The following is a 27,191-nucleotide window of genomic DNA, read 5'->3' on the forward strand; positions in this document are numbered from 1 at the left end:
ACCCTGATACAGTATAAGTGAGTTTTATGCGTTTTATGTGGCGTGGGATTGTTTGCTTTTTGTTTTTTGTTTTTTGGTTTTTTTTTTTAATGAACTAGTGATAAGTAGTACATTAGTAACTAAAGACTCATGGCAACATGGCAAAGTTGCCAGCATATATTTCAGCAGCATAATGAACAAAGCAAAGAGGTTTGATATTTTGCTTAAAGGTGTTCTTATGCCAACAATTGCTATTGGTCTAAAAGCAAAAGGATAAATAATGATAAACTGTTGCAATAGCTAAGGGAATAAATACTCTGACTAAAGTGGAAATTAATCTTCAGAAAGCTAAGAACAAAATGCCTCACCCAAGGCAGAATGTGACCTGATCCTGATTTGCAACCAAAGGCACAAGTAGTTGTTCAGCATGTTTTTAGCTCTGTTGTTTAAAATCCAATCTTGATAACTTCACAGACGAGCAGGAAAAAAACAACTTGCAGGCTTTTTTCCAAACACAGAATTGCTTCTTGAAGTACCAAAAAATAAAAATAATAAAAAAGCAAATGATGCAAACATTCAGTTTCTGGTTCCTCCATGGGCAAAGGCATCTGCTAAGAAGTCCATTCAAAAATGGGAGAATAAGTCAAGATTTTCAGAAGTGATCATGAAATTTATATTTCCTTTTTGGAACACCTACCTTGAACCAAAATAAAAGTCTTTTTCAGAGTATCTGTATCTGGTATCTGTATCAGAAAAGCACTATTATTTAAGATCTTATACACAGATAGAGCAGCTTGTCTGTTCTTCTGTTGGGATGCACAGAGATACATAGGAGAAAGGAAAAGAAAAAAACATTTGATTGGAGAAGTCCTATAATACGAAGTGTTGCAAAAGCCAACTCCTAGCAACACACAGTGCCACCCTGACCATCTGGTAAATGCAGAGCCTGCACTAATACCAAAGCGCATCATTTCTGGGTGGACAGGGCTATCCTAATAAGACCTCTGAGCAATCCCAAGCAAATCATCCCAGCCTGAAAACTAGGGCGCAGTTTCCTGGCACTTTAAACTACGGCCAGTTCAATGTTCTCTCTACAGCTCTAGTCACACCAGTGACAAGCATTTTCAAGTTTTAATTTTGATTCTTTTAAAAGCAAAACTAAAACTCTCAGAATAAATAAAATTCATATACAACAATCTGTGCAAGTCATAAATGTGTATTGCTGCTCCGCTACTCCAGACTGCTGCCTTTGCAGAGTGCCCCATCCACCATTTGTCTTAGTTCTTTCTGTTCCTCTTGTATAAAGCGCACCCTCCCAGGGGCAATGCTTGCGACTGCCTGTGTTTTTATGATGTTCTATCCAGACCTGCCCTGCTGCACGAGTACCAAAACACAAGAAGAAGCACTGAGGAGTGTAACACAATCTGCACGTAAAAAAAGGGGACATGAAGACAGGTTAAAAAGCTGGAACTACCCAAATAGAGGTCAGGCTGAATGATACGAAACCAGGAGCAGAGCAAATAAACCCAGCCTTCCTAGATTCATTTATTTTTCTAAAGAGCAGGACAATAAATTAGACAAGGAAGTGTGACCACGATGCAGGAGGAAGAAAGAAAGAAAGAAAGAAAGACATTCCTCAACCAGTCTCTAGAAACTCATATTCTACTAAGAAAGTAATAAATATTTAGAATCACCTGTACAGTAAGATTTTTAAAGCGAACTTACTGTAACATGCAAGTGTCATATGGATTATATTTTTCAAAGGAAATACAGTAAGTGGCAGAGGAAATTATATAATGAATGGATTTTTTTTATTTTAATTCCTCGCATTTTACTTTGGAGAAGAAAGACTCCCTCAAATTTACAAGCAAATATCCTTTTCTTCTTAGACACCCTAAATCATGTACAGAAAACAGATTATGGGCATATAGACTTACTGTGCAAAGTATAGAACAGGAAAAGTCAACTCTGACCTTAATTTCACTATATAGTTGGCTGAAGGCAAGAGTTTCTGACATGACTGGTTGCATTTGTGGCCCCAGAACGTAAACACCAGCCAAAAACAGTCACAGCAGCTCTTGGATGCTACGACATGGGCTAGCACCACTTCCTAACCATCAGGGCCTCTTAAGAACTGCACTGGCGGGGCCCAGAAAATTTGGGAAGTCAGCAGCAACTATTCAAAACCTTGGCTTAAAATACGATTTTCAGATTTTTCCCTAATTGCTTAATTTTAATGCAGGGTAGCACATCTTTCCTTGCAATCAGCCAGATGTAACAAATTCCCAGGGGGCTCCAGTGGCCTCATGCAGTGGGATCGGACTGCTTTGAGGTGTTATCCGAGACAGGATTTTGACAGCTGCTAGAAGGAAGATGACAAATTCACAAGTGAAAACAACATTTAAATGAAGTTGCCATAACCTTGTTCTAGATGACAGCCTGTCAGGCACAGTGCCGCCTGAGCAGCCATCGTACTGGACCCTGCCACAGCTCCTGATGGACCTTCCTGTGCCCTCCCCACTGCACTGCTGCCACGTCCCTGGGCACCTCCTCTTGCAGGTCCTGCAACCTTCCCCTACTGGGAAGCTAATTCCCTTTCTCAGCCAAAGTACAAGAGCAACAGAGCATGTAGCCCTAGCTCCACCAAGCCAGCCCAGTCAGCCATAGTGTAAAAACATGCTTTGATAAAGCAAAAGAGAGCCTATAGCCTTTGATACCCACATATGACTAGTAGGCTATGAAGATAAAGCAGACTATTTGACAGCAGGAAGCTGTGTTTATCACTGCTTTGCATCTCTTTTCTCTGGGTCATTTAGGTAACCTTCAATTTTTTTAAATCATCTTTAATTAGTGGGAAAATTCCGAAGTTACCTCAGGAGGAAAATTAAGCCTTACTTGTTAAGCATCCCTTATTCCTGCTCAAGTTTTAACTATAACTTCCATGCTCCACGATAAAATGAAAAAAGGAGGGGGAAAAAAAACAAAGAAAAAACCCACAGATTTATCTCACCTAAACTGCTATGAGACGTGACAGCAAATCTGTCAGTCTCATAACCCAACACCACATGTATCTGTCTTTCCTTGCCATAAATTTCTGCTCAAGCAGCAGGAATATGACAGCTGTGCCATGCACTGGCATATTTGCAATACTAAACCTCTCCAGAGTAGTTTGATAAAGAGATGAGAGCTCCATATCCATTTGTAAAACAAAGCAACCAGTGCATATAAATCCCAAGCTGCCTTGGTGGCTAACAGCCCTTTCCACAACTCCATGGATAAATACGGCGGGAGAGCAAGGAGGAACGGAGTTAGCAAACTGCATCCTCAGTAGCTCTTCTGAAATTCTGTTACTTTATGACTTGCAAATGGCTAGAAAATTGACTGCAGGTATGTGGTAAACTGCTTTTTCCTCCATTATATACTTGCTATCTTCTGCAATATTATTGAATGAGAGCAGATCTTTTCTAACTTTGAGACTTACCTTTGAAATAAATAAGCAAATAAGAGAGGGAAGAATCACTATTTTTAAAGAATTACCCCCCAAAAAACTAAAACTGAAACACTAAATAAATGCAGGTAGCCAATTTTGTTCTGGCAGCAACACTCTCGCTTTTATTTCTACTGCTAGTATAGTAATCTGACACACTGCAATCATACAGGTGGCAGGTGATACAAATATCTTAAGGTCTTTCCCCAGTTTTTGAAACTATCCTATATTCTTCTGATGGCATGCATTCCTGAAGCCCCCTTCCTCCCATGTTGTCAAATCTTTACCCACTTCATACATGCTATTTATTCCTATTAATGATATAACCACGGACTTCTAAATTTAATAACATGCTGAGCTGACCCTACCATAAAATAACCATATCAGAGACAGTAACGTCAGGTAGGACAAACAGGGAGCTTATTGCATCAGGTAGACTATCTGCCCCCATGCTACGGAGCAGTGGATAAACAGGGATCTACGAAGAAAAGCTTTTGGCTGCTCTAAAGGGTATTATGAACATTCATTCCATAAGAAACCAGGACCACAAAAAGAAACTTTGTTTCTGAAGGTTCATCTAAGCTTTGGATGGCTGTGCATAAAGTGTAAGAGCCAAGTGCATCCATGAGGAAATTAGGTGCAACTCCACCGGTTATGTCCACACCGCGAGTGGACTTGGGAGCAGACAAGAACATGACACGGTCCAAGGTCTGCTCTCTGCACAGGGGTTTTCCCGCAAGCTGCCTCGGGAAACTCCTGCAAGCAGCCTCCAAGCCATGCTGAGACCATACTGACTCATCCACGCCCAGTACCAAACTTGCAGGTTCAAAGGCTGGGCAGACATTGGAGCCAAGGGCCACCCCTTGAAATACAATTCACTCCTTCTGGCTGGTTTCGCTAGTCGGTGCTCCCTTAAGCCAGGGGAGCACTTGTCTCCAGATAAAATTCTCCCTGCTTCATTATTCTCAGTGGCCAGAAGCACGCTACGTGCTTCAGAGAAACATGGGTATAACCCCTGCCTGCCAGGACGCAGGAACAAAAATAACACAAATCTGTATTACACTGCATCGTTATTCAGCGAGCAGAGGTATTAATACGCAGACAAGACAGAGAGAGAAGGAAGAGGCGACTCCATCAGAGCACCTATCAATCACTGGAGCACGAAGATGTCCGACAGTTCCATTAACTCTGGCATGCGCAGGTTGCAGGCTTGCACGTTCGGTTTTTAATATGTATCAGTCTCATTGCAAATGTAAATAATAAGTCACGGTAATTTACTGGTGATGCAAGCAGAATGCATTTTAAGGGATGCTTGACAAACTAGTTGCAGGAGTGGGGCTGAAAAAGAAAGCTCCCAGCAAAACTCTCTGCTGAGAAATACGGCTTTGACTCAGCAAAATAATCGAAGGGAAGCATCACTTTTCCTCCAAAAATTTAAATACTTCTGTTGGAAAACGCAAACCATTCACAAACCGACAATTTCTATTCTAATTTTCTAGGAAGTTTTCAAACAAAATTTTTCAGTTGTTAGCATTTTTGTCCGAATATGTCAAATTATCTGTTTTTCTTTCTTCAGCAGAAAGCTGAAGAGGTTTCTCCTGAAACCATCAATAAACACGAACATTTTTATTGTTGTTACTACCAAAATTTTCAGGATGAGATGATGTGGAGACCACCACACTACTGGGATGCAGAGACTGTATGGAAGCAGCATGAGAATTGACAAGTGAAGCAACCTTAATACCATGAAATTCAACTGAGATTCTACAAATAAAAGAGTTGTTGCAGAAAATGAGTGTTTAAGGTTGAAGCTAGACAGTTACAGCTCAAGCCATGAGCTCAGAGTCCAGTCCAGGTCCATGCTTTGAAGGAGACCAGAGTGCTATGAATGCTAAGTATTCCCAGAAAATGCAACTGAATTGTAGGAAAAGCATCTGGGATGCAGTGTTTCTTGTGTTCTTGTGTCAATCAAGCTCTTTTCCAAAAATGCAGATAAATCACTTATGCACAGAGGTTTCCAAAATACCTAACACAGCCTGTAAGCTGCGTATAGATTTGTCTCCTTGTGTATATAAACACATCAAGCAGGAGGACCTGGACTGGGAGCACACACTTACAACACAAGAAATTACTATTTGCCAAATGAAACTAGTTGAGGCCAGACTTCCCTCCACCTGGCACCTCTCAGTTCCACTTGCTTCTCAGCACAGCAACAGTATTTTGCATCCTGTGTCCACAGGCGTAAATGACCCCACAGGATGGGGTCAGTCCCAGCAGCAGAGCCAGTCCCTTTGGCAGTTGCCTTGTGATACAACCCTGTGCGAGTACGTGTGCATGAGGGAGTGTGCTTCAAGTACGAATCAATTTATTTCTCCCCATATGAATAATGCTTATTGACAAAATCACTGGGTTTAAATGAGTACAACAAAATTAAAATACAAAGAACTGATGGGCTTAGATGAAAGACATTGTATTTCTTCTGTGAAGGACAAGTATATAATGCATTTGGTGACCCAGAAAAATATCCTGCAGCATCTAGGTCTGTTCGTACAAGTATATGTCAAGTGAGCTGAAAGAAGAAGAGAGGTCAAGCTTTTGCCTCAGTCAGCCAGAGACAGAGAAGCACAAAGTCGCCTCGTGAATGCATTTGGAAATAAACACTGACAAGAGAAAGCCATTTCCCTTTGGTTGTCATCAACTTTGGGGCTAGACAGCATGAAGCTGTCACACGCTATCACAAACACACCCGCAGCAGGCACTAGATGGGCCCATTGGAGACAGCGAGACGGGCATCAGCTTTCCAGGGACACCCCCTCCAACTGTTCAGTGAGCTTTTCTATCAGTACACACAGGCCACCTTACCCTCAGCGCGGCTCATCCCAGTTATTTGCATCAGCTATGCTGAATGAACCTATGCATCAACATACGATTCTCCTTCTGGCAGATCCAACAGTGACTGCAAAGAGATAACATGTTGGCCAGAACAGATAATCCCAGTGAGGAGCTGTATCACAGCACCCAGTGTATGTGCTAGTACAGACACGAGGAAGTGATATCTCCTTGGGAGTGGAGACCAGGTGAGAAGATGCTCTCCTACAGCTGCAGGTCTTCTGGAAATCTCTGCTAGCAGGTGACAGCATCACGGCTTGTTGTATGGACAGGTCAGCGCATAGTTGTGGCCTGCATAACCAGTGTGTATGCGTTCCCAGAGGGGAAAGCAAACATATCCATCCTTTCAGTGGGCCTAATTCTGCTCTCATGCGCATTGATGTTAAATCAGAATAAATGAGTCCCAGCACAGCAAAAGAAATCGATGGGTTCACTGTCAAGTCCAATGTCAAACACATTTACAAACTTTCTTGAAGCAGGATGATGGGAAATTTTATATTGTCATCTGTGAACTAAAATCTTGAATGTTTTCACTCCGTTTTGGCTGATAGCCTCATTATATCTGCCCCCGTCAGCACACATCGAAGGCGGGGAAAATACACGGTGCATCTGTCACATCAGGACCACGTGAGGGTCAGTCACATGCAAAAGCACCTGGAAATCACTGCTGTCACCCAGCACATCCTGGCTGGATAACAGCCTCCTGATGGCCCATGAAAGCCACTGCAGTTTAGGGGAACCTTGAGGCTGCTCTAAATTACCTGCAGGGGTAAATACAGCCACTATCAGGCCCTGATGCAGGAGTGCACCTACAAGTACATACACTATATACAGCTTCAGACTTTGGACTCTGATAATCAGACACAAAGCCTGGGACGTATCAGCTGCATTTCCAGTCCTTAGAATATTTCATTATTTTCCATAAAACAAGGCTATTGTATAAGACGAAAGCAAGGGAGGGTTACAAACTCACCCCCAATTAACATTGTCAAGTCTGTGGTCAAATGAACAGTGAGGCTGCAGCAGAGCTGGGTCGCCACCTCCTCCAATCTGTCGCTATGTCTGCACCGTCGCTCCCTAACCCGGTTGTGTCAAAATGATCCAGGTTGGCTTACTATTTAAAAGCAAGGAGGTTTGTCTTTAACCCAGATCATTTTGACTGATTTGGGTTAGGGAAGGGCTGCACATGCAGTTACACCTGCAGATACAAGCCCCGCAGCAGCAGGGTTGGTGCCCAGCCATGGGGCAGCCTTTGAACCTGCTTCAGCTGCAACCCAAACAGCACATCTGGCCACCACTGTAGATACTGTTCAGGAAAAAAATGACATATGAGAGCTCATCTGTGACACCAAATGCAACAGGTACTGTAAAACGTTAGGGCGTGATTCAAGGGAAACACCACTCAGCTACAGATTCCACTAGTTCAATTAAAAATATATATGTTGGTACTAGCGGGCCTCATTTTTAAACCAAATTCTTCACTGAAGGATAACTATGAATGTCCTAGCAATACTATCTAGCCGTTCACACAGCCAGGCATCTCTCCATACATGGCATGGCTCTGATCACCTCCTGAACCTGAGCTTGGCACATTTGTTTCAGTCAACCCAGAACCAGACAGACGAATTTTAAAATAGAAACACATTGGAAGAGCTGGGAAGTTTCTCTCCCATACAGAAAATGCTATAAGTAAACAAAACAAAACAAAACAAAACAAAACAAACAACCCCCCCCACACACACACACACACACAGAGTTTTTGAGACCCAATCCTCACCTGATCCAGTAGAGACTGGAGAGGGGGAAGGTGCTGACACCACTGCATCCAGACCTTCCCAGTGGGAAGCACAGAGCTCTCCACCTGACCGGGAGCAGGAAAGTGAGCTATTCCTCTCCCCGACGCTGCTGCCATTTCACACATTGGAGCCCCTTCCTGCACAGCAGCAGAAACAGCCATCCTGGCTTTCTGGCCGCAGACAAAGTTAGCCAAGGAGCCGCAGCTACTTCGCTGCCCCAGCCGCAGCCTGCAGCTGCAGCCAGCCGGCAGAGGCTGCTGGCCACTCCTTGAGATTGACCCCACCTGGGTTCAGCCAACACCAAATAGAAATAATGCAAAACCAGAGACAGGTGATCTGGATGGTATTGGTTGGGCCAACGAGGCTGAAAAATACACAAGTGACTCTTAAAACAAAGAGAAGTTTAAACACACAGTAAACCTGCAATTTTTATGGCTGGGTCCTACAAACCGTGACTTTCCAATCCCCTGTTCTTCAAGCAGACATGGTTCCCTCCCCAGAGAGGAGGGGAATGTACCCAGACCAGAAAGAGAAAACACGACAGGGATCAGCTGGCCACGCTAGGGAAACCCCCACAGCCCTTCTGAGCCCAAAACTGCAAGCACAGCACAGAACGAGGGACACCGGCCCCCGGCGGCAGAGGAACATGGCCACAGACTGGGGACACTGACCTGTCAAAGGAAAAACTGAACGCAATATCTTTTCTGCCCTATCAAAATGGCTCATGCAGATATAATCTGCAGCTCCCAGAGCAGGAGGGAAACAGCCTTGCAGCCTCCTTTTGCTCACCTGCCAGAGGCAGTCACTCCACTCTGTCCAGGGATACCTCCAAATCAGCATCAGGAGTAGCAAGAGACTCCAAGAATCTCTCCTCCCAGTTTCCTACTAAAAACACACCTTCATCCAGTATCATGTTCCAGGAGTCTCTGCTACCAGCCCGATGTGTGATTCAGATCATGTCCTCCTGCTGGCTAACACAGTTGTAAAATGGATAATGGTATTTTCTTTCTGCACAGAAGTTTGGTTAGACTGAATACATTCAACTTTGTAAAATACATCAGGATCCAAAAATGAAAGGTGCTCCTTTGGTGTAAAATACTAAATGATTGTCTTGATTTAAGAACACAGGATCTAGTAATCCAGAATTTGTTTGAAGCTATTTTGAAGAATTAAACTCTTCGGATTCATTCAAAAAGAGAAGAAAACTGGTTGCTCGTATGCTTCGGCATAAAAGTATTTATCTGACATCCAGCCAAAACCATTTTATCTCTGTAAGCAATCCTTAAACACTGCAGAAAGCATTCACTGCTTTCATTACTAAATTACTTTTAAAGAGTTCAGCAGGTAATTGGAGTTCCAAAGTCTTAAGCTGGTTTGGCAACACTGACATTTCTTAATGGACCTGCTATCCAAAACTTTGGAGGGGGAAAAATAATAATAATAATCAGCTGGATGCTAAATATATACCCTAAAATAAGATGGACTCAAATTACACTAAAAAGTTGGCTTTTAAAGAGGGAGAGCATTTCGAATGAGGAGTAAAGCTCTGCCCAAAGGAGGTTCCGTGACGATGAAGCTTCAGCTCATATTCGAAACCACAGGGTAAAAAGTCCTGTGAATTTTTCAAAGACACTGTGTTGGCCTAAATCTGCTCCCATTGAACTCAATAGACTGTTAATTTTGACAGAAAACTAATTAGGACAATGTTGCCCCATATATTTTGTACTGTTAACGCGTTCTTGTTAGAAATAGAGGACTCTGAAACCTCTTTCCTAGATAAATGCTGTTTTGCTCATTACTTTTCCAATTCACTCAGCATGAACACTGAAAGGAATGAGCCTAAATCTGTTCCACACACCAAAGTCCTCCACGTTTAACAGAGCCGCAGCTACTCCGAAGCCGTAGGGAGAGGGTGATTACCAGCACGCAGCCTCAGGCCGGCCTGGCTGCCAGCAGCTCCCGAGGTCTAATGAGGACTCTTGCCCCAACCACATCAATAGCTTTTGGCAAGCCATTTTCTGCCTCAGTTCCTCACATTTATAAAACGGAGAGGATGACAGTGTTCCATGTTAATAATCATTATAAGCACTGCTTTAAGAGTTGTTATTATATAGTGCTTTTCATCTACAGCCAATTATCTATTTCTCAGAGGGAAACTGAGGCATGGAGCAATGCTAATTGGGTAATGTCATCCAGTAGGCCAAAGCAGAAGTAGGACCTACATATTCTGTTCTATTATCCCACTAAACGTATCCACGACCTCAGTCTCACAAAGTGAAAGTTAATGTTTGTCCACAACTTTCAGATGACGGAACACTTGCTTACTTGTGCTAACACCGCTATTCACATCCTATCTTTTTGTTGTCATTGTTCCTGCAGAGAAAGCATAATATTAGATTTGTAAAATCACATTACGTGGGAAGACACCGATGGCAAACGCATGATCATGGTCTCACTGCAGGGTCCAGCAGCAGAGTAAGCTGATGATGATGTGGGCTACTCACAGTCTAACACAGAGGGCTTTAATGATGACAAGACGAGCACAGAACAACTGGACCAAGGGCGTCACTGTCCAGGGAAGCAATCTCTTTTCGTAGGATTACTCCCATGCAAAAATCCTCTTTCAGCTCAATGACTCAGTTATCAAAGCAAGGGGATAACTGATATCTAAGATGAACAACAACAGAGGAACCCACATCTCTGATGTAAACCAGAAAAGACAAGACGTGTAGAATAAAAAGCCTTGTAGAAGATGCTGTTCTCCCACATAAGATTGTTACCCAAACTGTAGCTCCCATTCAAAAAGGCACAATTGTTTTACCTTACAGACACAGAACACGTTCCTTCAACACAATCTTGTTGAAGAGGCATTTCCATTGCAACAACATTGCTGCTTGTAAATATAGCTCCGGAACACCTATGATTTTAGGGCAAAAGTTGCTGGCTGCACCTACACCACCAGCCTAAGCCATTACAAGTATCAATAGAGTTGTGCAGCAGAGAAAGCAGGCCAGGCTTTACGTAAGCCTCAGAAGAGTTATGGATGCCAAAGCTCAAGAGCTCCTGTCAGAAAAGCTTATTCACCCTGTACAAGAACCACAGGCCAAAGAACAGATGAGGGCTGAGATGTTGGGAAGACTTGGTGTGCTAAGACTCAGCTCCAGACAGCACCAGACCAGGAATCCATAGATTTGGGACACCAGAGACAGCATCAGTAGTCTTTTCCTTTGGGCAGTGGAAGCTCTTCTTTGCACACAGCAGGTGTTCACTATGAGCCCCTTATCAAGCAGGGGAAATAGGAAAGCTCTGCCTGGCCAACATGTGGTGTTTAAGAGCTTATAAAGTTCTTTAATTACAATAACATCATCTTACGTTTTATGGCTCCTTTCATGCTACAGGATCCCAGAGCGCTTTGCTACCTTAAACAAAGAGTTGTGACATGCTGGACCCACGTGGACAGGAAAAGCTCAAGATACGAGGAGGTTCCCTTCAGACTTGCACGCTGGGACCTGACACAATGGAAGTCCTTGTATTCCTGCCTGCTTCAGTAGTGGCCGGGAAGGATGGGGTGCCTGGACATGGAGTTTGCAAATGCCATTCCCGATATGCAGCCGGTAAAGGCAGTGTTTATTTTACCTTCCCTAAAGCTAAGGGGGCAATGCAAAGACACCAGAGGTGCTAAGAACAACAGTGTCTTCACCTTGGAGCCCCCAGTGGAATGGTCACAGATAAGAATTACCGTTCGACACTAAAACGCAACAATCTATATGGTCAAATTCAGCACCTGCCTATTCACACACACTAGCATTACACCGCATAGTTTTAGAACAAGAATGTAGGGAAGCAAGAAGAGAATACAGCTATTCAAACAGGACTGTGGCCAGGACATTAGCAGCTTTGGAACTGTGAACCTCAGTCTTAGCTTCAAAAAAAGTACATTTTCATTATCAAAGTGCCTCTTAGTGGCTCAAATGATGTGTACCAGCTGGAGAACCATCAGCACCTATATGTCCCTTGAGACTTCCCATCTAAAGATCCTGTCTATCTTCACAGTCCCAGTAGGATTACAGGATAACCATCACCTTCATAACAAGTCTTAAACTTCCAAACATATTCATTTACCCATCTGTATATAAAAGTGCATCACTTAAATAGAAATTTTTCTCGACAATACATACCCAATCCAAAGCAATCCATAACAGTTTGCCCATTTGTTTTTGCTCGAGAATAAACTCAAGTTACTCCAGCACAATAGAAATACTGTGTAGAAATACACAATAGAAATATTGAGACAGTTCAGAGACTGAATACACTGTTTACACCCACTCCTACATGCCGAATGCTTCATATAAGGAGGCAAAAGCTGAATCCAGTGCCCAGTGTCTCACTGTAAAGCTCCTGACCCACCTATGTTAAAAACAACTGTGCAAGGATGTGCTCAATTCCATAAGACACTCCATAGGTACACAGTACATATAGGGTACTGATGCTGCAATAGCCCATGCCTTTCCACATCAATGTTGCTCAAGCTTCACTTAATATAGCTGTGAAATAGGAGGGTTTTTAAGACCCCAAAGCACTAGAGTTACATAGTACCAGTATCTATAACTCTACAGCAAAAGTTAGGGACGAAACTTACTTAAATTACTGCATCAACTCTTTGGTCATGGGGGATTTTAAAATCACTTTTTACAGATAATTGAAATTAAAAATGAAAAAAATAATAGAATTTTATAAAGCAAGATAGCTGCAACTGTAGACTCATGCCTCTTGAAGGAAAACAAGGCAGCGAAGAGGCTAGAATATGATAAACATGTTTATAGTTTCTTCAGCAAAAGATCTGCAATTCTCCATTGTTAACACACACAACAAGCAGGATTGAGCAGGGAGAGAATAATTTGTTACTGTCTAACAATTGTTTAGCACGTTATTCATGCCGAGCCAGGTAAAGACAGAGCTTCGAAGCTGCACGTGTTCATAAAGCAGCTAAAATTGCAACAGGGAAATGGTGAAAAGTGACACTCTGGTGGACTCAGGCTGCAGCAGCACAACACGTATGTACCCAAGACGGTTCAAATCAGGTCATAAAATCCAATTCATGAAAATAACCTTTTAAAAATAGATTGCTACAATTGGCTTCCTCTGAAAGGCAACTGCTCCAGGCTGCTGTCTGAGCCACTGTTTGCAGGTTGTCCACACACCAAAAGGAAAAGTAATGACTAGGGAGGCTTTAATTCAGTTCCTGGAACAGTTCTCATCTTGGGGAAAATATATACATGGACTGTAAGAGCCAAAAGGGAGCCAGGAGAGGAGATCCCTTTAGAAGTCATTAGCTGCAGCTGTTAACATAGCTGCATGTTAGATAAAAAGGAGCTTAGTCCTGCGTTGTTTGTGTGTGCACTTACCATGCCTGCTAGTTAGGCACACTAAATCTGCCCTCTGTGCTATCCTATTAGTTTCAGGATTTTCCATTTAATCTGTATAAAGTTTATGTCTCGTCTGAAATTCAGCCTTCTATTTTACATGCAGAAGAGCCAGTCTGTACACCCCAGGAGCGGGAAAAGAGGGACAAGGAATGACCATCTCCCCCATAACACATTTGTTCAAGCTCAACAGGACCGAGGCCCATCTGGATTTGAGACAGTTTGAAAACAGAAGTCTTCCAGGTGGACAAGGGCCTAAGCACTCAAGAGGGTTCAGACAGGCCCCCTTTTATTCTTACACATCTGTTGCAGTGGACAAAGCAACCAGGCAAAAGCCCTGAGGTTTGACCCCAAGGCAGCCAAGGGAAGCCACACCAGCTGGGGAGCAATAGTAGAGCAATGCAGGGCGACAACATCTGCAGTGGGGGGGACAGAGTTCTCTCCCAGATCTCTGCAGTTCACAGACTGGTGATCTCTGCCTGCTCTATAGCTCTCACAGCTTCTGTCTCCAAAGGAAAAAAAAAAATACAAAGGTAACTGAAAAAGGAAACTTTTCTTTCTGCAATACATTCACATCGGAAGATACAACATGACTATATTTCTTATCAGTGCGATAAATACTACTTGGTGTAGTGCCTAAATACAACCCTATGTAATTCTCTCATTGATGTGCTACACAAGGAATGTTGCTGGTAGATAAAGGTGATAAATGAAAGTATTTTGAGTGTTCTGCAGAGGGGCAGGGGTGTTTATTCTACCCTAGACAATGTCACACTAACTGGATGACTCCATTTGGAATAGGGACACCTAAATCTTACATTTGCTAGAAATATAGCAGAAGGAAAAAGTGTGAGGAAAAATTGGACCAACGAAAGGAAATCATATACTATGTTTATAGCTCTGTTAAACTATGCAGCATGGAACCAGTCAGAAGGTACCTTCCAATGCCCCTGAGTAACTAATGCACCCACAGGAGACATCCACATCAAAATCTCACAGCAGAGTGGTTGGATCTGCTGCAAAACGGAATTTGGCACTCGTAAAAGACCAAAAAAAAAAAAAAAATACCACGGCAGGATCAGAGCTGTAAATGGTTTCTGACAGCATTTTCTTCATGAAGAGATCTCTGTAAAATATGGAATATATTATGAAACCTGGGCTGGAAAGCAAAGCATTTTTAGGTAGGTGGAACTTTTTAATAGCATGTCATTAAATCTCACTTACATTTAGCATTTAATAGATTTAACTTTCACAGCAGCACGCTCATTACAAAGCAGGCACAGGGGACCGTACCTAATAGTGAGCAGAGTGGACCCAGAGCCCAAGTGCCTCATTTTGTGAGCGTTCAGATACCATGGTGATGAGCAAAATCATCCGGGTGTCTTAACACATTAAGTTAGAAATATCCTTACTCTGCTACCAGTCCTCTTTGGCCCCATCCCCACACAAGTTTGTCGGCTGAACGTGAGCCAGAATTTCAGCCTGTGTAAATTATTGTAGTTCCTCTGCTGTCACTGGCAGTAGGCCATATTTTATACCAGATGTGGTCTGACCTACGTATATTTAAAAATAGGGTCAGTGTAATAAAATCTTAAGACAGTTTGACTAGTTAGTGTGGACACAAGAAAGTTGTGTTAATCCCATTTCCAGGACTAAGGCCAAAACGTACAACCTGCCTGTCTGAAGTAGGTCACCTGCATCCATATATAGGCACCCATATCAAGTGGTTTAAGAGCAGCTGAGTGTTTGCACATCTCTGATTTCACCTGTCACTTTAGCCGTGACTTTTGACAATCCTACTGTAAAAAGGGATTGGTGTGCTTTTCCTGGCTCGTGCTCTTTGGCAACAGAAGTTACAACCATGAAGAGCTCTGTAAGGGTACTTTCCATGACCAGAGTGCTGTTTTAATAACAACATACATGAAGCCCATACAACCTCAAGAAAACCACTTACTTACTCTACATAAGATTGCTAATTATTATCATCGTCCTTGCAGCTCCACACCAAGGAGAGCTGAGGACCACTGAACCAGGCAAAGGAATTACTGTTTACTCTGCAGATCTCAAGCACTACTTGATTTTTGAGGTGGAAACTGTGGAAACCTATTATTTGACTACCTGAGTAAGAACCTCTTATCCTTTGGTTTTGAACTATTGTACATGACCTACATCATAAGTCTCCCAGGCACAAACATTATGATCGAGTTGAAGCTGGACCAAGTCCTGAAATCAATTCTAATCACAGCAACCAAGTCTGAGCTGCTGGTTATACCCTACTGCACACTTCAGTAGCGCAGACAAGCAGCTTCTTTATCTTTTTCCCTGGTAAGGGTTTACATGCTACATGTCTTTTTTACAAACTCTCATTATGGCAAAGAACAGTTTTAACTGATCTGAACTCATCTAACCAACAGGGTTTTCCCATTCTCTTGTTTTAGCACTGGAGGTGTTTTCAGCCAAGCCAGTTTTAGCAGCCTTCTGGCCCCAAAGGAGTAATTCTTCAAGATCTTCTCATTAGGAAACTGATAAGTAACCTGAAGAATCAGACAGACTAACAGGGACCTGTAATAGGTGGCTGACCTATTTAACACCCCAGCTAACTTTTGAACAGAACTGAGCTGAACTGGAGCAAGCTGCTAAGGGGAGAATCGCACACCATAGATCTAAGTCCGCGAAGCTTACGAGATCATTACTATTTACCCGTCAGGCTCTACTTGCTCCATCGGACTGAATTTATCTGAATGCTTCAGACTGCTTCTATTAGCATCACCGCCTAAACTCTCTGCTCTGCTTCTCTGTGCAGAAGCAGGCGGTTTGAATTGCTACGAGCACAGTGGCAGTCAGTCCCAAGGATGCTGGCTCTTCATGACATATCTGTCTGAACAAGAAGCATTAACCATGAAACAGAACACCCAAAGATTTTGGCTATATGTCTTTACTTCGTAAGGAAACACCTCATCTCTGCAGCATCAAAGCAAAACAGGCTTCTGGTATAGTCACCATTAAAAGATCACAGTGCAATAATAATGGTCTTAGATGTTGAGGGGCATCTCAAAGAAGAGAAAACCTTGCTATTTTTCCTGTAACACTTCGCAGTGTCTCCTATGGCCGACTTTCTCATTCTGAGCACAGCATACATAGAAGCTGTGCTCATCTTCTCCTTTAACTATGTACCCAAACCTTTCCAATATTTTCCTCTAATGTGCCAGAAAACCTACGTTTTGCTTTCCATCCCAAAAGTTACAATTCTATCCAAACCTCTTATTGTCCCATTCCTGCAATTTCCTTTGGCTTCTGACCTTTCCGCCACTGACATCATCCGTTTCCTTTCAGCGGAGGCGGCACGCGTGCAGGCGAGGATCACTTTCCCAGCAAAGAGCCTTCCACTCCCTGAAGTGCTCAGCTAGATAAGTTTACTGCATTCTTCCACATTTTCAGGTTTCCCTACAGTTCTTATCACTCCTTCCCCATTTTTCTACTTGTAACTTACTGCATCATTCTCAACCATTCCCTCTGATCCACACTCAGTATTAGACTCCAGTAAGCCACTGGCTTGTCCTTAAGACATGTTTAAAAGCAAAGTAAAAATCCTTGATTAAAGGAATTCACAATCCACATGACTTCTTTTATTGTAAGCACTTCATGGTAGCGACCATCTTTTTGTCCGGTGCTGATACAGTATTTAGAAGGAGCTAATCAATGATGGAAATATTAATGCAAGTAATAAATTCTGGTAGAGAACCATCATAACATAATAATATTATATTGTATAAGAGGATATACAGCCCTGCTGTAGGTGGGTTTTTTGTTTGTTTGGGGTTTTTTGTTTTTTGTTTTTACACACATCCAATTGCAATCTTTCAAATGGTCTCTACCAGTTTCTCCTGCACCTATAGCTTCAAAAACTATTCAGACAGATACAAAACCTGAAAGGCTTGCTGAAACCAACAGCAACCAGTTGAAACTTCTCATCTGGAATTTCCACTAAATTTGTCCTGTGGGAAAAAGACAGTAGTAAACAGTGGGAGAGGAACATAGTCCAGACACTTCCACAGAAAGTAAATCTGCTTCCACAGAGTACTGCATATTTCTTGTTAGCTATTATTTTAAACCTCTTGTAGATTTATTTTTACTACAATTTAAACTTACATGTTATATGCCATAACATTATCGTTATGAGAAACACTAAAATAGCAAACCTAGACACCCGACATCATTTTACAAAACAGGGAATTAAATGTAGCTCCAGCAACAGCTGCGTAGACTACTGCAGTAGCCACCAATGCACAAGCCACACTTACAGCCTTGCTTCTGCAAGCATCTTTATGGAGAGAGGGGAGATGAATGAAAATTGGGGAATTACTCCCAAAGTTTTGGTGGGTTTTATCATGCAGTTAAATGAGGAATGAGCAAAAAGGATTTACAAATGTAGCTAAGAGAGATGAACTTCTGTCTACTGCTACCAGATAACTCTAAGGCAGGTTGTCACTCATCTGTCAGCAGTGGCCTTGAGCTCACGGTCTGCTAGCCCAGAGCCAAGCAAGTCACCAGCTAAGCTTACAGATCTCACACTAAAAGCATGCTAATCATTAAAACTAGCTGGGATTGATACATATCTTGAGGCCTTCATTCCTTTTTTACTAAACTGTTTTAAGTAAGTGAAAGTTTGTCTGAATAAGAGCCTCAGCTCTCGGCTCCACAGCATATACTCCATTAAGTCTAATAAAATTTAACGAAATAAATTCTATCTCACTAATCACCTTAGCTTTTCAGCGATGTAGCACTGACGTCCATCTATTCATACCAAGACAAACTATGGCAGAGTTTGACTTTCTGCTCCTTCCAAAAAGTATTGTCACAGAGCTCTTTGTTTTCAGCTTGGATGCTGTTTGGTGCAATGGTTTGACATTGACTTACAAGAATGGTGAAAATACGCACTGCTAATTTTACTAAGTACTATGCCACTGCCTCTGGGGGCTATGTGTTTCCCTACCTTCTGATACAGTAATATGATTTACTCTCAGCTAATAAAGCGTGCTTCCTACCAGCAAAAGTGGAGAGTTTAGTTAGGGTGTCCCTCTTCTTTCTTGAACGATATAGTCATGGCACAGAAGTTAAAGTTGAGAAAGAGCATCTTTAAAACACATACTTTTTAACATGGTGGATACAAGCTGAAAATCCCTGCAGATCTCCCCTTTCTTCCCCATGGCCCCCGTGGTTTATCATGTCCAATTAGCCATCTGCCATGCCGGCACTGCCATACAAAGGGGACGCGCTCTCCTCCACTGCAACCCATCAGCGGCCCTATTGTCCCAGCTGACAAACACGAATCAGACACTATTGTTTCCCCACTGCTGATGCCGCTCCGAATAGAGGCTGCCAGTTGCGATTAAAACAGCAGGAGTGCCAGGGTACACACCAGGAATCGGGAACCATGCCAGGAGCTCCAGTTTTACCGAAGAATCTTCAAAAGGCTCTTTTTGCCACACATACTTTATTTTCAGGTAATAAACCAACCTGGACCAACTAGGCCTCTTAATACTCAGGCTGCACCACAGCGTGTCTGACCTGCTGCCTCTGCTGTTTTATCAAGCACCTACCTTCAACAGAAGGCTCGCCACCTCCAAAGAGGACAAGTTGTTTGAATCAATTGTTTCCTTTTAGTGATTTTTATTTTAAAAGATAAGGCACATCTTCTACCATTTAAGCACAGCTGATTAAACAAACATACACACACAAAAGAGTAAAAAAAAAAAAAAAAAAAAAAAAAAAAACCTTAAAACTCAACTGACTAAGCCTACACTGGTATTACCAGTTATGTGAGGAGGTTAATTTAATTTCTTTCACAAACACTCACTCCCCTCTTTTTCTCAAGGCCACTTCAGCAACAGAAATGACCAGAGCAGCTGGTCTGCCAGTCACCGAGATGTTAAATTGAAGATCATTTCCTCTTATTATTCTCCACAAAGCATGATGTGACCTTACACTAAAAACTACAGTCTGCCCAATTATGGTAGTTTTGTTGCATCAGTGAAACTGAAATAGTGTTTCAGATAATTAAGGTTACAAAAAAGGAATTTAATTTTTAGTGTTAAAGGTAATTTGTTGCCTTGAAGTGGAAGTGCAACAAATTAAGGCTATGTACCTATATGTTCTCTGTCATTATATTGAAGAAGCAGAAGAAACTCCTATATTTTAGTCAAAGCCACACATGTAGATCAGGGAGGAAGAATTCCAATAAAATACAATTTATTCTAAGCAAAAATGAGCAAACAAAATGAGCATTTATATTTAAAATTAGAAATAAAGTTATTGCTCAAGTCCTTGATTCGGAAACAGATATTGTTTAAACTTCCGCAGATTCTTGAACACAGTATTTCATACTGCAATATTGAACATACGTAGCTCACAGAGCACTTTCAATCTTTACTGATTTGTTGAAATTAAAATAAAGTAAAAAAAGATGGAAGCTAACATTATTCTGTCACTACTCACAGTACTTTTGCAATGCCTTACAACAGAGAAAAGCCTCTGTCCTATGTTCAAATATTGGGTTCATTCTGAACCAGAACTGAAATATGACATGAAAACTGAAATATTTCACCGAGCTATTACTCCCCTCTTAACATGAAACACACTAAATCCTCTTTCAACCTGTAGCAGTCCACGTATCGCCCAGGTAACTGGCTCAAACCTAGATTTCTGATCACTGCTGCAGTGGCCGCGCTAAGTTCTGTTTTCAGTTACGTTAGTGAAAATTCTCAAACAATTCCTCTGAAGTTGGTTGAGTTATTCTAGATTTGCATGACAGTAACGCAATCAGTCCTAGAACCAGGTGGAAAAAAATTAACTCAAAAATACTATGACTTTTCTTTTATAGCCCTCTCTGTTCTAGACTTCGCTCAGACAATCACATTCGACTTCGCTGTTAGCCTTCTTTTCTCGTATCTAGGGTTTTTTTTCCCCCTCCCAACACGTATACCGTAATATGCTCTGCTCTTCTTGCCAGATTCGCTATGCAAAATTCCCCCAGCAGCAGAGTCCCTTTAGTTAAGCCCAGGGCATGTGTGCCATACAAGCCTGTTAAACGGGAGTTGTTTATCTAGAGAAATATTAAAAGCAGGACACCAATCCAAATCAAACAAAAGCACAAATACTTCTAAGTTGTTTCATGACTTATTTTAAGTTCCAGTCATAAAATGCACAGTGCTATGGTTTTATAAGGCCTAATACTCCGTAAGTATTTTCTTTGATATAACTATGAAGGACTTATAAATACCACTGGGTACTGTTTGGTACATGTCACCACGGAGCAGTAAAGCTGCTATACATCCATAATCAAACTTCCTAGGGACCATAAGGTCACAGCAGCTGAAACAACAAAATACTTCATCCCGAATCTTCAAGGGGCCCAGAACACCTGTCCGGCTGGAGAACTCCCCAGAGGGCTCTTAACATTGAGGGAGTATGCTTGAGAGGGGAAAAAAAGAAAGAAAGAAAGAAAGAAAAAAAAAATCCCAGCGTTGCTCTAGCTGTTCTAAAACTTCATGTTTCCCCAGCAGTTTATTAGGGGACTTGATACAGCATGGAAAGAGTGATAGTTATATCTGCCAAGCCAAGTCGGATGCTCACTTGTATCCACGCAGCCCATCATCCCTCTCAGGTGGAGAGCTGAGACGGGCACATAGCCATCTAAGCCCTACTGCAAAACAGTCTCTTTGACGGAAAAATTTTGGGACAGCACTTCTCTTCTTTCCAAGCTTCACTCCAAAACCCAGTGAAAGCAAGAGGTTATTTCCAGCAGCTTCAACAACTGCGGTATCAAACCTTATTGCATCACCTGTGAACTTTGCTAATGGCCATGCTATAGTCTCGTATTCCCTTTTCCACCCTGTTTTGGAAATCAAGGATTGTTAACTTCAGTAAATATCAGCTCTGAACAGAAGCTGGGTGTTAAAGGTCTCTCCCTCTGGAAGTAATTCTGTTCAGCATTAATTGAATTAATATCAAAGAGAATAAACATCTTATCACTGTCCTATAATGCAAAGCAATCTCAGGCGGAAGAAACACATTATAAATAACTATCAGATGTCACTCCCATTGTCCGGTATGTACTTTTGAAGGAGAAGGAAGAAAGGATGGGAAAGAAATACTTTGGAGACACAGGGTATGCACCTCTCCTGAAATAAATCACTAATCGAAGATCACTCCCTTCCAGGAGCAGACAATAGAGATTCTTTCCCTTTTGTCACAAGATCCCACAAACCCACAGCTTCTCACCCATTTCTGAGCAGTGCCTGCAGGGCTGAAGGGGGGAAAATGATAGCCATTCCCACTGAGACCTCTCACTTCAACCTGTATGTTGCTTTGCCACATCTGTGGGACAATTCCCTGCCAGCAGACCTGCCTCCGGAGTGTCCCGGGGAGGAGAAAGGACATGGACAAGGGCACAGGCAGAGCCTTACAACCTTCCTCATGCACTGCAGGTACCAGGTGACAGAGGTCTGGGAGGATCTGGATCTTCATGTATAGAGAGATAACCATTCCCCTCTCCCTGCATTAGACAATAAGGAAAGAAAGGAGCAAAACTCATATCCCTGATAGGGTCAGAGGTCAAAGTCTCCAGAGAGCAGTATGTTTTTTAATTAACAGCATCACCTTAAAGGCCATAGCAGCTTTCCAAATGGTACGCACAACCTGTCTTCTTCACCACAGAGCCTCCTTTATCAGTGAGCATTACCAGACCGGACCTTATAAATTATAAAGTCTCAAGGTGAGGAAGTCAGGCATCATGCGAACACCTCACCACCACTGACATCTAAATTGAATCAATTTATCTGCTCTACTAGGAGACACTTGATTCCATCAACCTCAAGGAGCACTTCTCTGCAGACATAATTTCAAGCACATCTATTGATTAAACAGCCTGTCCACTGCCAATCATTTCCGAGTTATTTAGTAGCAGAGCTGCCAGTCACTTGCGCACAGATGAACAACGCTAAAGTCTAACCTACCGACGGAAAGCAAAAAGCAAACAGAATAATTCATTGCAGTCAAAGGCAACGGAACAATATGAATTTTGAACTCGCCCACAGGAAGCATCAGTGACAAATTCTGCATCTTTGTATCAGATCTAATCAATGTTATACTTAAGTGGCAGAAATATGATTTAGAAAAGAAAACCGTACCTGCTAGTGGACAAGAAATATCAACGATTATCCTTTCCAGTAATCAATACTTTACTAAATTGTTCTGTCAGTGACCCCTATATATATTTAAAATTTTGGCAAAAGATTTTGTTTCACCTCTGCTTCCAAAACACACTATAGAAAATCGTGTAGCTGAGACACAAAGATAAAGCTTTCCCTCTATGCATATATCCAAGGGATGGCTGTCATTTGTAGGCTTTACAAAGCGACTTCCTTTACAGTAATCTGCTTTGAAACAACAGGTATTTGGATTCAGCTCCACACAACATAAAAGTCTTGGTGCAAATTTAATATAGACTGAATTGAGAATTCTTCTCAAGAACTTGCTCATGTTTTATTATGTCACCAAAATAGACACAAGAAACTTAATAAGGCATATCTAGGCATAGATCTGGTTTCTTAGTCAAACATAAGCTCAGGCAGGAGTGACAGAGTTAATGCAGAAATTACTGCCTCAGCTCAACAGCCCGTGTTATCCCAGAAATCAGAGTAGGAGACTGCAATGGTCATTTCTGCCCTTGAAGTCCCTCTATCTGTTAATCTTGATCCCAATTACACGAGTGTGATTCTCTGGAAGGAGATGGAATTACTCTCTGCATATATCTGGCAGTGAAAATTAGAGTAGTCCCAATCCTACCTTTCTCTAGGGATGCTTAACTGAATTCCAGTATCAACCACGCAAGTGTAAATCCACCCATTTCTAAAAAGTTACTCCTAGTTCTCATCAGCGTGAGCTCAACAACAGGCCCTCCTCCATCACCTCTTGTTAGTTCATTCGGTTTGGTTTCCACACACAGCTCAGAGACCTACTATTGTAATCATTATTAGCGATAGCGGGCTCCTAGGCCTGCACATTTGGGTGCTAGCGGGGGAGTCGCGGCGCCATCGCTGGCATTAGCCTCCGCGGCTGCTCCCAGAGAGCAGCCTATCGATCCTGGAGGCTCCGCGCAAAGCACATCTGCTCGCTAAAAGCCTCCGAGTGAGATGCGAGTTGTTTGGACTCCATTCTTTCACTGGGAATAACGAGACGCGAGTTTATGCTTTTCCATGCAGCAGCTATAAATTCAGGGAGAGTTTAGGTGGTTTAGTGTACACTTACCCTACAGAGGCAGCTAATGTTTATGCCATATAGATAGATTCATTTGTTTGCTGTGCTGTGAATATACAAAAGCACATGAGCAACAATGGTGATGTTTTAGTAATCCAGGATACAAGTCAGGACAGACGGAATAAAACGAAAAGCCGATATCTGAATGCTAAGAAGTTTATTCAGGTCTCTGCAGCTATTACAGACTAGACCCAGCCTCACAGTCCTTTCTCTGTCAGGCCTGCCATTGACTCCTGAGGAAAAGAGGACTGGAAGAGTCAGCTGTGTTTCCTGAAGGTCCCAGCTACAGCTTCTCCCACAAGCAGCACATCAGTTGTTCTGTCCATTAAAGCCAACAGCAACTTCAGGCAGTCACAACACAAGCACACAAATCCCTGAATCAAACAGGGCACACAAGCACCACAGAAACCACCTCAAAACATGCTGCAATTCCACAGGAGTCAAGCCCGCTATCGCTCCCTTTTCCCCCCATTTCTCAGTGATATTTGCCTGGTAATTACAAATCATGACAATAAAGATGAATTACTAACAGATTTTTTTCATGTCAGCATTTTGTGTCCAGAAAGGTATGCAATGGGGCAGAAACAAGCATTTTGCAGTCTTCTTTAATGAAGCTTTTTAAAATAGATTAGACAACCATCAGGCATGGACTTAACGTAGTTATTCTTGCTTCAGTGCAAGGATGTGGCCTAGACATCCCTTCCCGGCCTACATTTCTATGACTTTATTTCCCTGAGAAGCAAAAATACTAAGAGACCTTCTGGAAACCCCAGGTTAAATGCATTAAGGCAGGTAACAAGTATATTTATGATTCTGTAGGTAAAATTTCTGGTGAAGACAGAATGGAAAGAGTGCCTAGTCACATGAGTCTTTGTGCTTTTTCCTTCTTCAGGAATACCTTTTTCTTACAAGGAAGGCAGACTTGACTCTCCAAATTCAGTTCTGCCAACCTGCTTATGCTGAGCAGGCAGTGTCACCGGAAAATGATTTAGCTTTGCGGGAAAGAGGGCAAAGACAGAAAAGGTAGAAGAACCTTAATTAAGAGAGTGTTTTCAAAAGGAAAACTGGTGATTCTTTTTCTTTTACAAATCTTCAGGAGCCCACAAATACTGATACCGCAGAGACGTGGGAGATTTCCTTGTAACCAGGTAGGCAAGCAACATGCAAATATCCTATGGTTAATGGATTGTGGATCACAGGATATTCTCAGCCAGACCCTATGACAGTCATCCTCCAGATCAAAGGGTTTTCCATAAACGGGGCGCAGTCTACCGTAGCAGGGAGCCACGGAGCAGCTGCAGGCCTGCAGGAATGAACTTCTTTAAAGTTTCGGTGATTACATAATTGTTTCTCGTAACTGGAGCTCCAAGCGCTCCGCGCAGCTAACGATCAGGTAGAACGAGAAAACCAGCTGAAAAGCAGAGTCTTGACAAACAGCTGTGGCAGTAAGTGTCATTCCTAGCCTAAAAGGGTCAATCCCCTTATGAAACAAGGAGTTAATCCTTTACATTTTTTAATTAAAAATCTACTGAGAAGCCTGTAATGCTTTCTTAAGATTCTAGCTGCTGAACAAGGGGAGAAAAATACCACAGGTTGTTTCGCTTGAGATTTCGATCCCACGCACAGCCGGGTTTCAAAGGGCCACGGGACACGCAACACCTTACGAATAGGTAGCGCAGCCCCGGTGCGTACCCGCTGCCCAGGGCATTTCAGTAACCGCTGCATGGGTCACCAAGGCCCCGCTCCGCGCACGGCCGCAGCCCGACCGCACTCGCGCTCCACTCGAGCATCCGCTGGACGCGGGGAGCCGAGCGCCTCGCGGGTCCCGGGGGCGAGCAGCTGGCTCCGCTCCCCCGCGAAGCGCCCTGCGCCCGGGGAGGGGGCGCGGCCGGGCCCGCCCGCCCCTGCGCTCCGCGGGCGCGGACGCCCCCTCTCCCCGCGCGCATCTCCGCGAGGCTTTTGTGCCTCCCCGGCGCAAGGCGAGGGGGCGGCGGCGGCTCCCCCGCCCGGCGGCGGCAGCGGCGGCGCCGGCCCTCCCTGCCTGCCCCCGGCGATCGCCCCGTCGCTGCGCCGCCCGCGGACGGCAGCCCCGCGGCGGCGCATCCTCCCGGCCGCGGCGGGCAAGGGGCGCCCCCAGGCAGCCGCGGCGGGGGCGGGCGGACAGACAAAGCGAGGCCGGCGGGGACACCTCCCCCCCCGCCACCACCCGCTTCCTCCAGCGGTGCCGGGGCGAGCTCCGCATCCCGCGGCGGAGCCCTCCGCGGCCGCCGCGCCGCGTCCCCGCCGCTGCCCTACCTGTGCGGAAGAAGGCATCCACCTCGGAGTCGGGGACAGCGCCGTCCTCCGCTGCCCCTTCGGCGGGATTCATGGCTGGGGGAGAGGCGGCGGCGAGGCCGGCGGCTGCTAATATCCAGTGAGTTAGGGAGGAGGAGAGCCGAGAGAGAGAGAGAGAAAAGAGGGAGGGAGCGAAGGAGGGAGCGAGGGAGGGAGGGATGAAGGCGCTTTTAGCGGCGAGCCCGGCCGAGCGCCGCCCGGCTCATCCCTTCGGCGGAGCCTGCGGGGCGGCTGCCCCGGGGCTGGGCTGCGGCTGCCCGCGGGCTGCGCTGCGGCTGCCCCCGGGGCGGGCGGGTGCCGAGCCCCGCCGCCGGCGGCTCCGCGCCTGCCGCCTCCCTCCCCTCCCCTCCCCTCCCCGCGCCGCTATTGTTCCCACCCGCCCGGCTCCCCCCGCCGCCGCCGCCCCGCTGCCGACAATGCCCCTCGCCGCCGTGACAGCCCGGCCCGGCCCCGCCGCTCCCCGGCGGGACGCGCTCAGCGCCGCCGGGACGCCCGCGGCGGAGGCGGCTGCTGCTCCCCCCCCGCCGCCGCCGCCGCCTCCCCGCCGCCGCGCTTCGGTCCGCGCCGCCGGGCGGAGGCGCCCCGCGGCCGCGCACAGGTGCGGGCACAGGCGCCCCGGCGAGGCTCCCTGTTCCCCCCCCCCCCCCTTTATTTGCACCGCTGCCACCCCCACTCCGACGAACAACGGCGGGGCTGAGGCTGGCAGGTAGTCGGGGACTGGAAGTAAACGCCTGCGTTTACAAGAAAAAAAAAAATCCCCCCTTTCATTTTATTTTTTTCTTCGTGGGCTGCGGGGCATGATTGTTTTGGAAAGGGTAAGTGAAACTGCATGTTGGTGCAGGTACCTTAACACACACTATTCTTCACAGTCCTGAGGGGCTTTGGGTTAGAGCTTGGTTTTCAAACTCCTTTTCAGGTTCTGGTCCCAGCTCACACACTGGTTCGACTGTTTAAGTGATGTTATTT

At 44.2% G+C, this 27,191-nt stretch overlaps 1 protein-coding gene across 5 annotated transcripts in view; it reads right to left on the minus strand.

Moving 5' to 3' along the window:
• The window catches only part of KALRN (kalirin RhoGEF kinase), a 526,992-nt gene extending 500,215 nt beyond the window's left edge, over window positions 1–26,777 (minus strand). For 4 of the 5 annotated variants that reach the window (XM_064514687.1, XM_064514683.1, XM_064514686.1 and 1 more), the window contains exon 1: window positions 26,187–26,601. In XM_064514687.1, coding sequence (XP_064370757.1) covers window positions 26,187–26,259 — 73 coding nt within the window. In that variant the 5' untranslated portion in view covers window positions 26,260–26,601. Of the gene's footprint in view, window positions 1–26,186 lie in introns of all 5 variants that reach the window. The other variant, XM_064514688.1, reaches the window with a different exon arrangement.
• Between the last annotated feature and the right edge of the window lie 414 nt (window positions 26,778–27,191).

This window comes from Dromaius novaehollandiae, chromosome 7, assembly GCF_036370855.1.
Source record: "Dromaius novaehollandiae isolate bDroNov1 chromosome 7, bDroNov1.hap1, whole genome shotgun sequence".
NCBI classification, from domain to species: Eukaryota; Metazoa; Chordata; class Aves; order Casuariiformes; family Dromaiidae; genus Dromaius; species Dromaius novaehollandiae.